At 38.1% G+C, this 13,160-nt stretch overlaps 1 protein-coding gene across 1 annotated transcript in view; it reads right to left on the bottom strand.

The window, feature by feature from the left end:
* Positions 1-685: 685 nt before the first annotated feature.
* LOC118533091 (beta-galactosidase-1-like protein 3) overlaps positions 686-13,160 on the bottom strand; it is a 98,568-nt gene continuing 86,093 nt past the window's right edge. Inside the window, exons 11-20 of the mRNA XM_078057509.1 lie at positions 11,766-11,903; positions 11,080-11,160; positions 10,320-10,426; positions 9,337-9,477; positions 8,945-9,016; positions 8,313-8,391; positions 7,789-7,876; positions 7,372-7,483; positions 891-1,007; positions 686-751 (exon numbers count right to left, since the gene is read on the bottom strand). Of these exons, the coding sequence (XP_077913635.1) occupies positions 686-751; positions 891-1,007; positions 7,372-7,483; positions 7,789-7,876; positions 8,313-8,391; positions 8,945-9,016; positions 9,337-9,477; positions 10,320-10,426; positions 11,080-11,160; positions 11,766-11,903 (1,001 nt within the window). The remainder of the gene's footprint in view (positions 752-890; positions 1,008-7,371; positions 7,484-7,788; positions 7,877-8,312; positions 8,392-8,944; positions 9,017-9,336; positions 9,478-10,319; positions 10,427-11,079; positions 11,161-11,765; positions 11,904-13,160) is intronic.

A 13,160-nucleotide genomic window follows, 5' to 3' on the forward strand; every position in this document is an offset into this window, starting at 1 on the left:
GACTAATATTTGTCCACTATCAGTAAGAGCCTTGACTATATCCAGATAGTTGAGGAATAGTAAGACACAGAGTGCTCCATGCCAGGCTTTGCTGTCATACCTGTCAGAAACAAGCAACCAAATTGCTATACCTTCTCTGATTCATATGACCCATAAAGGCACCTTGGAGACACGCAGACTGTAGGGAAATGTCTGAAGACATTGTTCATGGCACCTTGTATTCCCTCCCTTTTACAGACACACACACACACACACACACTAGGAATTTGCCAATCAGCATATACGGTACTTTCTCTGGCATAGAGAGAGCAGTAATCCTTACTCTCTCTTAAGCCAGAGACTCTTTTCTCCCTTCCAACTGAATATGAAGAGTCAGAAATAAAATTTGTTATTATTTTATTCATATCTGCCTAAAGGCACATTTGATTAGAGAATGAGAATATGCTAAGGATTAGGCATTTAGGTAAATCAGTCATTAAATATTTTGAAGACTTTTTAAAGCCTAAAAATAGGCATCATGTGGATATACTATAATATTCATAACAATTTCCTTTTTTATTTTTTAGGTTATTTTTACATTTTTGCTATTGTAGGCAACACTGATATTCTCAACATAAATCTTCCAACTAAAAAAAATGCTTGTAGATGAACTCTAACAATCCTAGAAATGTATTATAACACAGTCTTACAGCATGGGTTCATTTGTAGTTTGTATGTATGAACCACTCTTCCTTTTCTCAAACAGGATGATCTAGGGAGAAGAGAAAGGTTGACAGTAAGAAAGTGTAAGCCTATTCAGTATAGGATGAGAACGACACTGAATTGAATTCTGGGATGAAGGCAGATCTCAACGTTTATGAAACATAAAAGCAGGGGTAGGGATGACTCACCTCATTGTCTTCTGGATGGAGCCAAGCACCAGGAAGGTAAAGTGTTTCCTGAGGTCCAATAATTGAATATCGCCCAAGGTTACGTCCATTGATGAATGCAAATCCAGAATTCCAGGTCTGAAAGGAATGGAGTCTTAAGACATAGGAACAGATTCACACTGGCAAGGTAAAACCTAAGGCACTTTTGGGAGTGAGAGCAAGACTCAATGCTTTGTGGCACTGAAAGTGGCAGTGAGTTTAGAATGGGATGTTCTAGAAACTCTACTAAGCTGTAGCTGGTGTAGGGATGACAGAAAAACATGTACCAAACCTTTAATGCTAATGCTACTGTTGTTCCTGACCCATGATATATAATGCTATGGTTTTTTAAAAACAGTTGTTCTGTTTCCAGAGATAAGTATTAGGTAATAAAGATGAATGCTAATTCTAAGAACCATTATAAAAGCTATACATTTTTAAAAATCTGCTTGCAATACAATGATGAGTGACAGGACCAAGATCTAGGCAAAGAAAACTGAGAGACAAGAAGACATTGAGACAGTTTTTCCAATAGAGGCATCTGCTTATTCAGGAAGAGACGGCTGAGAAGCTGAGCAGAACATTTTATAGCCTCACAAGCTTAGGGAACAAAAACTGAATACCAAGGAACCTTATTAAATAATTTACATTGTGGGTTGTGATCCTGAGGGCCTATAACCAAGGAGAAGAGTGAACTAGAAATAGTCTGGCCATTGTATAGAAGCCTTGATTCAAATCATTTCCATCCTCGTAATTGTAGTAAGGTGATTACTAGTGCACTTAATCAACTCCAGAGATGGATGTAAATTCTCTGACATCATCTTAGGCTTTAAGTTATTTCTAGCATTTTTCGTATATAATTTTTGGAACTCAAAAAAAATCAAGCAGATGGGGGTGGGGAAGACAATATAATAAAAAAAAATGCAGGGCGCCTGGGTGGCTCAGTCGTTAAGCGTCTGCCTTCGGCTCAGGTCATGATCCCAGGGTCCTGGGATCGAGTCCCACATCAGCCTCCCTCCTCGGCGGGAAGCCTGCTCTCCCTCTCCCACTCCCACTGCTTGTGTTCCTGCTCTCTCGCTATCTCTGTCTCTGTCAAATAAATAAATAAAATCTTTAAAAAAAATAAAAAAATAAAAAATAAAATAAAATAAAATAAAATACAAGGAACAACAGACAATAAAAATAGATGCACAGGTGATGCAGATAATGGATTTATAAGTCTCAGGCTTTAAAAGAATTGCCTATTAAATTAGTATGCTCATAGGGATCAAAGACAAGAGCTAAAATTTTGACAGAGAAATGGAAACTATAAAAAAGTCTAAAGTTATAGAATGAAAATTCTAAAATTAAAAAATGTAATAATTAAAATTAATAATTTAACAGATGTTTTGAATAGCAGACTAGATACAACTAAATAGAGAATATAGCTAAATATAGAATTAATAAACTGAATAATAGGAAAGAAAGTTTTCAAAATTAAGCTCAGAGAAAAGAAGAATGAGAAACAGACAAGACAGGAAGAGACAAAAGGAGATATAACAAAATGGTTCTAACATAAAATTGGAGCCTCTGAAATGCTCCAGTTAAAAAACAAAGATTGCTGGACATTAAATAAAGCAGTTGTATGATATTTATAAGAAAACTTTCTGAAATATAAAGGAATTGTAAAAATAAAAGAATAACAGAAAAAGATAAAATAGATAAACCTTAAGTGAAAGGAAGTTACTATAGCTCTATTAATATCAGAAAAATTTGACATTAAGGCAAGAAGCACTATTAGAGATAAAGAGGAACATCTCCTGATAATAAAATTCTTAATCTACTCTGAGTGATAATGATATATAGAAAAGCTGAAGTATAGATTCAGAATATATAAGCAAAATTGATGAAATAACAGGAGAAATAAAATTTAAAACCATAATGGAAAATTTTCAAACAATGTTTCAATAGCTAATAGATAAAGCAAACAGGAATCAATAAAGACATAAAACATTTAAAATAAGGTAATTAACAAAGTTGAACTCATTGACATATATAGAACATTGATCTAATACATGCAGAATATACCCATTCTTTCAAGTATACATAATAATCTTTATAACTTTGATCCTATATTGGACTAAACAAGCGTTATATTTTAAAGCTCTCAGACCACAGTGCAGTCAAACAAGAAATTGATAACAAAAGAAATTACTATAAAGTATCCAAATATTTGGAAAATAAGAAACATGTACACTTCTAAATAATGCAGAGGCCAAAGCAAAAATCCTGAGGAAATTTGTAACATACTTGAAGTGATTGGTGATGAAAATAAAACATATAAAAACATGGAATATATATCCAGAATAGGCAATTCCATAGACACAGGAAGAAAATTATTGTTTGTCAGGGGCTGAGGGGAAGGGAAGATGGGAAGTAAGTGCTTAATGGGTACAGGGTTTCCTGTTAGAGTTATAAAACTGTTTTGGAACTAGATATAAGGAAGAGTTGCATTCATTGTAAATGTACCAAATGCCTCTGGATTGTTCACTTTAAAATGATTAATTTTATGTTAACGTAAATTTCACCTCAATAAATGTTTTAAACTTATGGGATACAACCAAATTCATACTTAAATGAAAAATCACCTAAATTCATATGTTAAAAAGAATAAAGACTAAAAGTCAGTTATCTAAGCACCCATCTCAAGAAATTACAAAAAGAAAGAAGATAACTCCTAAGATAAAAAGTAGAATAAACAAAATACACCTTCAGAGTGGCTAGTATCAAATAAACAAACAAACAAACAAACAAGATATAGCAAGTGTTGGCAAGGATGTGGAGAAAATGGAACCCTCATGCGCTGTTGGTGGGAATGCAAACTGGCACAGCTACTGTGGAAAACAGTATGGAGGTTCCTCAAAAATTTAAAATAGGATTACCATATGATCCAATAATTCCACTACTGGGTATATACCCAAAGAAAACAAAAACATTAATTCAAAAAGGTATATGTACCTCTGAAACAAATAATACATTATATGTTAAAAAAAAAAAAAGAAAAAGATAGCAGGAAGGGAAAAATGAAGGGGGGGAATCTGAGGGGGAGACGAACCATGAGAGACTATGGACTCTGAGAAACAAACTGAGGGTTCTAGAGGGGAGGGGGGTGGGGGGATGTGTTAGCCTGGTGATGGGTATTAAAGAGGGCACGTACCGAATGGAGCACTGGGTGTTATATGCAAACAATGAATCATGGAACACTACATCAAAAACTAATCATGTAATGTATGGTGATTAACATAACAATAAAATTTTAAAAATGAAAAAATAAATAAATAAATAAATAAATAAATAAAAAAGATATATGTACCTCTATGTTTATTACAGCATTATTTATATTAGCAAATATGGAAGCAACCCAAGTGTTCATGGAGAGATGAATGGATAAAGAAGATGTGGTGTGTGTGTGTGTGTGTGTGTGTTTGTGTGTGTGTGTATATATATATATATACACACACAATAGAATATTACTCAACCACAAAAAAGAATGAAATCTTGCCATTTGCAACAATATGGATGGACCTAGAGGACCTAAATGCTACGTGAAATAAGTCAGACAGAGAAAGACAAATACCATATGATTTCACTCATATGTGGAATTTAAGAAACAAAACAAATGAACAAATGAAAAAAGAGACAAGTGAAAAAACAGACTCTTACATACAGAGAACAAACTAGTGGTTGACAGAAGGGAAGTGGGTAGAGGGATGGGTGAAATAGATAAAAGAGATTGTGAGTACTCTTATATTGATGAGCACCAATGTATACAATTGCTGAATCACTATATTGTACACCTGAAACTAATATAACATGATGTTAATTATACTTGAATAAAAAACTTTAAAATGCAAAATAATAGGACTACGTGATAGGGGAAATTATTAGTATTTAAAAGTTGTGGGGCACCTGGGTGGCTCATTCAGTTAAGCATCTGCCTTCGGCTCAGGTCACAATCTTGGGGTCCTGGGATTGAGCCCTATGTCAGGCTCCCTGATCAGCAGAGTCTGCTTCTCCCTCTCGCTCTCCTCTGACCCTCCTCCCGACTTGTGCTTTCTCTCTCTCAAATAAATAAACAAAATCTTTAAAAAAAAGTTGAACAATTAAAATAATATGTATTAGAAACATACTAAAATGTTTAATATATTTTTATTTTAAAATAGTTTCAGATCTATAAAAAATTTGCAAAGATAGTGCAGGATTTCACAAAAAAACAAAATAATACAAATAATAATAATAAAGCAATGGCAGAAATGAAACAGAAAAAAACTATATAATATGGTAAAAGTCACAGCCAACCACTGATTCTTTGAAAGATTAATAATTTGGTAATGTTCTGATGAAACTTATCAAGACAAAAAGAGACATTACTACAGATGATCTAAACATTAAAAATGAACAATTTAAACATAACACATTGAAAATTCAAAGGAAATGGAAAAATTCCCAGAAAAATAAATTTTATTAAAACTAACCTTTTTTTTAAAAGATTTTATTTATTTATTTGAGAGAGAGAGCACGAATCAGGGGGAGGGGCAGAGGGAGAGAGAGGGGCAGAGGGAGAGAGAGAAGCAGACTCCCCGCTGAGCAGGGAGCCCGATGCAGCGCTGGATCCCAGGACCTTGGGAACATGACCTGAGCCGAAGGCAGACACTTAACCGACTGAGCCACCCAGGCGCCCCTAAAATTAACTTTTAAAGAAACAAAATCTGACTAGTACTTTAATTTTGAAGGAATTTAATCCACACTTACAAACTTTCCCACAAAGAAAAAGCCAACCCTAAATGGCTTCACTAGTGAAATCTACCAAATACGTAAGTAATACCAGGCTTACACAGACTGTACTTCCCAAATCATTTATGGGGGGTCTTAAAACGTGGTACCAAAACATGACAAAGATGTCTCAGTCACAAACATAAACACAAAAGAAGTCTTAATATTTATAATAGCCAAACACTGGAAATAATACAAATGTCTATCAACAGTAGGATGGTTAAATAAAGTATGGTATTTTATGAAATGGAACCCCATACAATACTGAAAATGAATAAATCACCACACATCACTTAATGGTTGAATCTTAGCAAAAAAGAAGCCACAGGAAAAAAGATGCTATACAATTCAATTTACATGAAGTAAAAGGGGAAGCACTGAATTGGAGTGCTAGAAGTCAAGATAATGTTTCACTTTTAGGGACAAGGAGAGACAGTGATTGGGAGGGGTGCTGACAATATTTTATTTTTTTCATCTCAAAAGAAGTACATGGTGTTCACTTTGTGATAATTTATTGAACTGTGCATTTATTATGTGCATGTATGTCACTATGTGTGTTTATATATAAAAAGCTATACGAGGTATAGTATTTTTAAAAAGCAAGTTGCAGAATATAATTTAGGGAATGAACCCATTAGTGTAAAAAGTAATTGTGTATATGTTTAGGCAAAGTTATATATGAAATCCCACAAACTGTTGGTGTCACCAGCCTAACCCCCTGAATTCAGGAAATTTCTAGTAGAAGCTTCTGCCTGTCAATGTTATCTTTTAGGAACTAAACTCCTAGAGGCTTCTGCCTAGCTGTTGATTTTACCTTTTAGAAAGGAACTAATGGACTGCTAGAATAGAAAAAGAAACACTTGAGGGCCACACCTGTGCAGATGAACCAGAAAGTGCCAGAAGTGACCTCAGCCTCATGATGATGTTAAAATCCCCTTCTAAATATTCATCCCAAGCCCTAATAAAAGGGTCTGCTTTCCCATCTTCAGGGAGACAGAACTTTGAAAATTATTCCCCACAATCTCCTTGTTTGTATAAATAAATGACTTGTGAGGCAACTCCATTTGGTGTAGTCTGTCTATAACTAAGCAAGGAGCAGCCACTTTGGTCCAGTGACATGGGTAGTGCGGTAGTGTTTAGTTCTGAAAAGTAGAAAGGAATTGGAATGGAGGGTGTTTTGGAAGGAGAAATTCCATCATTTGCTCTCTCTATCTTATTGTTTCAGGTTTTCCATTGTGTTTTGATTTATTATTTTTTAAATAATGATACATTAAGAAGACTGAAAAATGTTGGAAGTCTTATTAGAGATGAGGAAGAGAAAAAGAAGGAAAATGGGGAAACATTCCTGCCAGGAACTCTATGGCTTTGCTTTAAAACTCTTTTGAGGGCGCCTGGGTGGCTCAGTCGGTTAAGTGACTGCCTTCGGCTCAGGTCATGATCCTGGAGTCCCGGGATTGAGTCCCGCATGGGGCTCCCTGCTCAGCAAGGAGTCTGCTTCTCCCTCTGACCCTCCTCCTTCTTGTGCTCTCTGTCTCTCATTCTCTCTCTCGCAAATAAATAAATAAAATCTTTAAAAAAAAAAAAAAAAAAAAACTCTTTTGAAAAGAAGAAGTGGTTGGGACACCAGAACAGATGAGGGTAGCTCACCTACCAGTAGACTCAGGAAGGTGTCCTTGGGTAAAGAGTCAACCTTCAAGGTACCAAGGTAGAAGGCAGGGCCCAAATAGCTCTTTGGGACAGGCCTCCAAGTGGCAAAGCGGAGCCTGGAGGAAGAACAGAGCCTTGAAGAAGAGAAAAGACCCCTTCTCCACTCTAGTGCCAACACCTAGATTTCCCCACCCAGGGACTAGGATTCTGATCCAGGGAGATATATTAGACTAGAAGCATTAAAATCAGGAGTCAGAAGACTTGTTCTGGGGTTCTAGTCCTGACCCCAAAGCACTCTATAATCTTGGGTAAATCATTTCAGTTCTCCAAATCTTAGCTTTTAATCTGCAAAGTAAAGAGTTTGACATCTGTAAGCCCCCTGATCCTTCCAAGTGCTTATTGGGTGTAAGGAGGAACATACCTTTCAAAGAAGCTCATTGTCATTTCCAGAGAATAGATAACAAAACCATTCAGGGGAACGTTATTGATGGTAACTGATCCAGTTAATCCTGCAGGTGAGGGTAGGAAAAAATATGGACAGGGACTGGACATTCTCCAGTGTCTGGGATAAAGAAATGCTGACTGTATATGCCTGTGACAAGGAATCAGCCAGGAGGGCAAACAGTTGTCTGACCTGCTATGACCCAAAGTTTCCTGTTGTATGGTTCCATATTACTAAGAAAGCTTCCCACTTAGTATCAGAACTTTCTCTGAAATTCCCAGTGGGAGACTGGGCCCTGCTCTACAATAGGCCAGGGCCCAATCTAACTGTTCTGCTTTTCTACCCAGGAGACCTGAAGAAGGCAGGACAAAGGAGAGGGAGTCTTTGGTCCTGGGACCTAGGTATCCCACTGCTCAAGGGGCTCATTTTCTCCTCCCAACTGCACATTGCCCCAATCTTAGGATCCAAGTAACCACAAAAAGAGATTATAGCCTATTTCCTACCTTTCCGCTGATCTTGAATTTTCCATGAAAAATTGACTCGTCCTTGATTCTCTACCAGGATCCTTAGAAGTCGACATTCCTAAAAAAAAAAAAAGAAAAAAAAAGGAAGTTGGCATTCCTGCTTGGGATAGACCAGTTCACAGAGACTACATGGCCTCACAGAGTTTTTATGCTAGAACCCATTCTTTTCTCTGAGTCCCAGATGGAAAGACAAGCAAATGGGAGAAAAGGGGGCTCCAGAGTGCAGCAGTCCTCCTCTCTCATAAGGACCCTTTGTGTTCCTGTTCCAAATGCAATCTTCCCTTTCATTTGCTGGTCTGCCTTAGGAAAGGCAGAGAGACTCAGCTGTGCACCTTTGATCAGAGACCCAACCAGGGGCTGATGTTTGACTCAGGGCCTAATGGGTCCTAAAGTTCCATTTACACTGAAGCATGTATGTTGCAACTCTGCTACACCTGGCCCTGGGAGATGCAGTTACGTTTATAGCCCTAAGTACTTGTTGATGGAACCCCAAGTGAGAAGTAATACCAAAGGGCAGTGACAGAGGAAGGAGGTAGTCTATCTCAGGACCAGGCTATGCTTGCATTTGAGTCAGAGGTCTAGGGAAGCACCCAGACTCTTGAATCACATACCTTGATTTTAGGAATATTCAACTCCTTAGTATGATCATCCAGAAGTCCTATACTTATCTCATTCAAAAACACCTGCAAAAGAAGAGCCAGCATCAGACTTACAGGCCCACCTGAAGAAAGAAGAGAGGCTCTGGTTTAGGAAGCAGGTCATTTTGAAGGAAGAGACTAGCCTTGGTGATCACAGATGGCTAGAAGCTGAACGGGAGGACCTCATAGGCTTAAGTTGTGATAAAGCCAAAAACAATTCTCTTTGGTTTGACTTTATACTCCCAAAGCCTCACAAATAGTAGGTGCTTGAAAATACCACCTATAGTAAAGTTGACCAATGACTACTCTCCCCAATAACAGAGTCAGGTTCTGCTTACCTTCATAGATAGCCTGTTGACACCTACCTGTGCTGTATCTTGAACATTAGCGTGGAGAGAACCTCCAGAGCAGATAGAAGTCTCATAAAGCACGAATCCATAGGACTGGCCATTTCCACTGTTTATAGGGAGGTTCTCCATGTTGACTGGTGTATTAGATATAACTGGCTATGAGAGAGACATGAGCCAGGGTGATGAGAAATTGGGATCCTTCTTCCTTAGGCCCTTGTCATTTTTTGTTGTACCTCCTAATGGTCCCCAACAGTTCTTTGGATAAGAAATACTAAAACAAGTTCTATATGATAATTTGCATCATCTCCACTGACCAGGAAACTCAGGGGATAACAGGAGCATCGTAGAGGGAACAATTGTTGTAATCATGAGAATTAATGAAGTGAATAAATTGTATTTTAACATAACTGAAGTCAAATAAGAATTATGCACTAAAGCAAACATTTAGTTAGCATCTACAATGTGCCAATAACTATATTTATCTAAAACAGTGATAGCAGAGATGAAGCTAATATGAATTCAAGAGTCAACATTTTTCAAACAATTTTCACCTTTTCTTCAAAATAGAACAGGTAGTCTAATTTTAAAGGGAGAATATGGATATATAAAAGTTCAGTGATTTGGCCTATTTGATGGTGAAGAAGAGTCAGAAACTCAGTTTTATGGGTTCCTGGCTCTCAGTCTTTCCCATATGGATCATGCAGTCCCACCTAAGAGCATCTACCAGATGGTTCATCTGAGCAGGGAAAGAGGATCCTCTAATATCCTGCTTTCCCCCACCCCCACTCATTCTTCAAGTTCAAACCCCTTTACAGTCTACCCAGGGAAAAAGTTTGTGGTTCTTACCCCATAGTTCTAAATTGGGACAAAATCTAAAAGATTTATTTTCACCCTTCCCAATAAAAAGTCCTTGAAGGAATCTCTACTCTGTGGCCTAAAGCCTTCTCCCCCATGCCCCCAATAGCCAACCCCCTATTCCAGTGCCAGATAATACTCACCTCATTTAAGTACTGTAGGACATCCCACAGTGGCAAGTAAAGGGATGGTTTCACAGAAGGATACTCAGCCTTGGGAATGAGCTTGGGTAAAGGGGGCAGAGGCATTGCTGAAATGAAAATAAGCCATGGGGCAAAAAGTGCCTGAAATAACTACTGCCTTCTCCAAATTTCCCCATCCCTACCCATGAACTCTCATATCCCAGAGCCAACAAGAGAAATGGGTTCTATCCTAGCATATGTGTATACTTCTCCAAGAGTGATAAGAAACTGGAAATAACTAAATTGGAACGAGTTTTGTATGCATGGATAGCTATAAAGTAATGTTGGTCATATGGACTGAGGGCTCTCAGGGAGCAAGAACTCTGCCTTGTGCCTTCTGACAATGCTCACTTTCTAGCACATAGTAGATTATTAACTTTATTTAAATAAATAAAACTAAATAGGATGGCTTTTGCTATTGTATGTGAGGGTACCATGCCATCATACTAAGAGCTCTATAAATAGTAACATACTTAATCTTCACAGTCATTATAGGAGATGAATATCATTGTCTTCATATTTCAGTGAAGAAATAGGCTTCAGGGGCTTGAAACACTCAAGCAAAGCCACTCATCTTTTAAGTGGGAAAACTGGGATTTGAACTTAAGGTTGCCCTTGGCCTTAAGGCTCCAAGCTTTTGCCCATGGGGGAACTTTCCCTTCCCTCACCCTTCCACCTCATGAGGAGAGCCATCCCTCAAATTAAAATGATTGCTGAATACCTAAGACAGATCTAAAGAGTCTTCGAAGCTTGAAATATTTTTCGGTGTAATCCCCAGCCTCTGTCAGCACAGCATCATAGTCTGCAAGACACCAGGGTGTTGTCACTGACCAGGCAATCATCCACAACAGACCCTGTTTCAGCGCTGCTGGCATGAGATGGGCCAAGGCTACCAGAGGGAGATAGAAGATACATCTTCCCCACCCCCTGGACCAGTGCATCCCAGCTGTGTGTGTGTGTTGGGGAGGGTGTGTTATGCCACTCTGGGAACACTCCCCACAACCTTCCTGGGGATCTGAGGCTGCCAAGCACTGGACTCATCCTTCTGTTTTACTTTCTAATGTACACCCTTTTCTTCCCTCAATCTGGATTGCCTAGGTATGTCTATCAGTGCCAGCAACCACCATTTGTATACTGTGTGTCTTAGAAGGTTCAAGTCAAGGGGTCAGTATATATGATGAGTGAAGCAGGGCTCTAGGTCTGAGGCACCCCATCTACTGCAATGACAGCCTGTTGGGGGCATTATGAACATCACAGAAGAAAGGAAAATAGATAGGAATATCCTGAATGCTCAGCATAGGTTATAAGTCAAGAATTCAGTGATGTTCAGAACTTGCTTTTGGAGCCTCCTCTGTAAAGCTCCAGTACGACTTATGCTGGGAGGTGACCATACCAGCAAGCACTTGCCATAGCTAGTGACAACAGCTCTGTGCCTCCCAAAATATGTGGCCCCATTCATGAAACCAAAGTTGGTTCCACCGTGGAACATATATACATTGAAGGAGATCTCAGATGTGATAAATTTGGACACAGTTTCCTCAACATCTGTAAAGGAGGAAGACAAGAACACAGGGAAAATTAAAAATTAAGACAGAAGTCTCTGATGAAATCTTATTCTCAACCCCACCCCATGATCAACTTAACTGTTTTGTGTTTCAACCTCCACTGAGATTCTAACCAGAAAATAGGTGGAATTGGCCAAACTATTCCAGGAAACCAAGTCTTATCAATATCAAGAGCCTTTTTAAAATTATTTTCCACAGAGTATGGACATAATTTGGCTCCATGTTATATCTATTAAATAATAGCCTAAAACCCTTATGTCACTTAAATATCTAATGTTCATTAAATTTTTTGAAATTATACAAATAATTAGTATAATCTCATTACTCCCTTCTAGGGTAATATAAAACCACTGCAATAGTCCACAAGTAGCTGTTCCCAATCTTTAGCCAGAGAAACTCTTATTTTTTCACCATGATTTTAACAGGTATGATCAACTTTCCACTGGCCATCATAGGGAGTTTGTTAAAAGGTAGTCAGATATGGGATTCAATTCTGGCTGTGCTCTTTACTACTTGCATTAACTTGGACGGCCTATTTTTCTCTCAGAGCCTCTGCTTCTTTATCTGTTAAATGAAAGTCCTAATTCCTACTACCTCATAAGACTGATGAAAGAATATAAGTAAGAAACATACCATAGTGCCTGACACAAAAGCGATAAAAAAAACTTGTTTGTTGGTGTTGGGTTTTGTTTTGTTTCAGCCCAAGCAGGCTTTCCTAAGTTACCTGGTATTTTTCATTGGTTTGCTTTACTTCTGGTACAAGTGAGCTTATTTTCATAGTATCGACAGCAGAATATATTTAGTAGCAAAATACTTTTATTAAGTCAACATCTGCCAGGCACTGTTCTGAATCGTTTACCGCATTTAATCCTCACAACAACCCTATGAGGTAGGTTACATGATAATTCCTGTTTTCGATGAGGACACTGAGACTTAGCAGACAAGGAAAGCTGTCTTGGATCATGCAGCTAGTCATGCAGACTAGTAGAGCTGAGATTGAAATCCTGATCTCTTTGGCTGCAGGATCCATGCTTTCAACCATCATTGCATGTTGTTTCCTGACAATGACTACCACTTAGTTGACAACACCAGAGCAGTGGCCTGTGCATTTACCAGAGATTATTAAGACTTTTAGCAAATGCATCCCCTTCTTCAGAGATGTTGCCTTTCCAAGACCCTTTCCATGACCACCTTGCCTTACCTCTGCAGGCCTGTCCCTGTCTTTTCTGTCACTGCA

The sequence above is a fragment of the Halichoerus grypus genome, chromosome 11 (assembly GCF_964656455.1).
Source record: "Halichoerus grypus chromosome 11, mHalGry1.hap1.1, whole genome shotgun sequence".
Lineage (NCBI taxonomy): Eukaryota > Metazoa > Chordata > Mammalia > Carnivora > Phocidae > Halichoerus > Halichoerus grypus.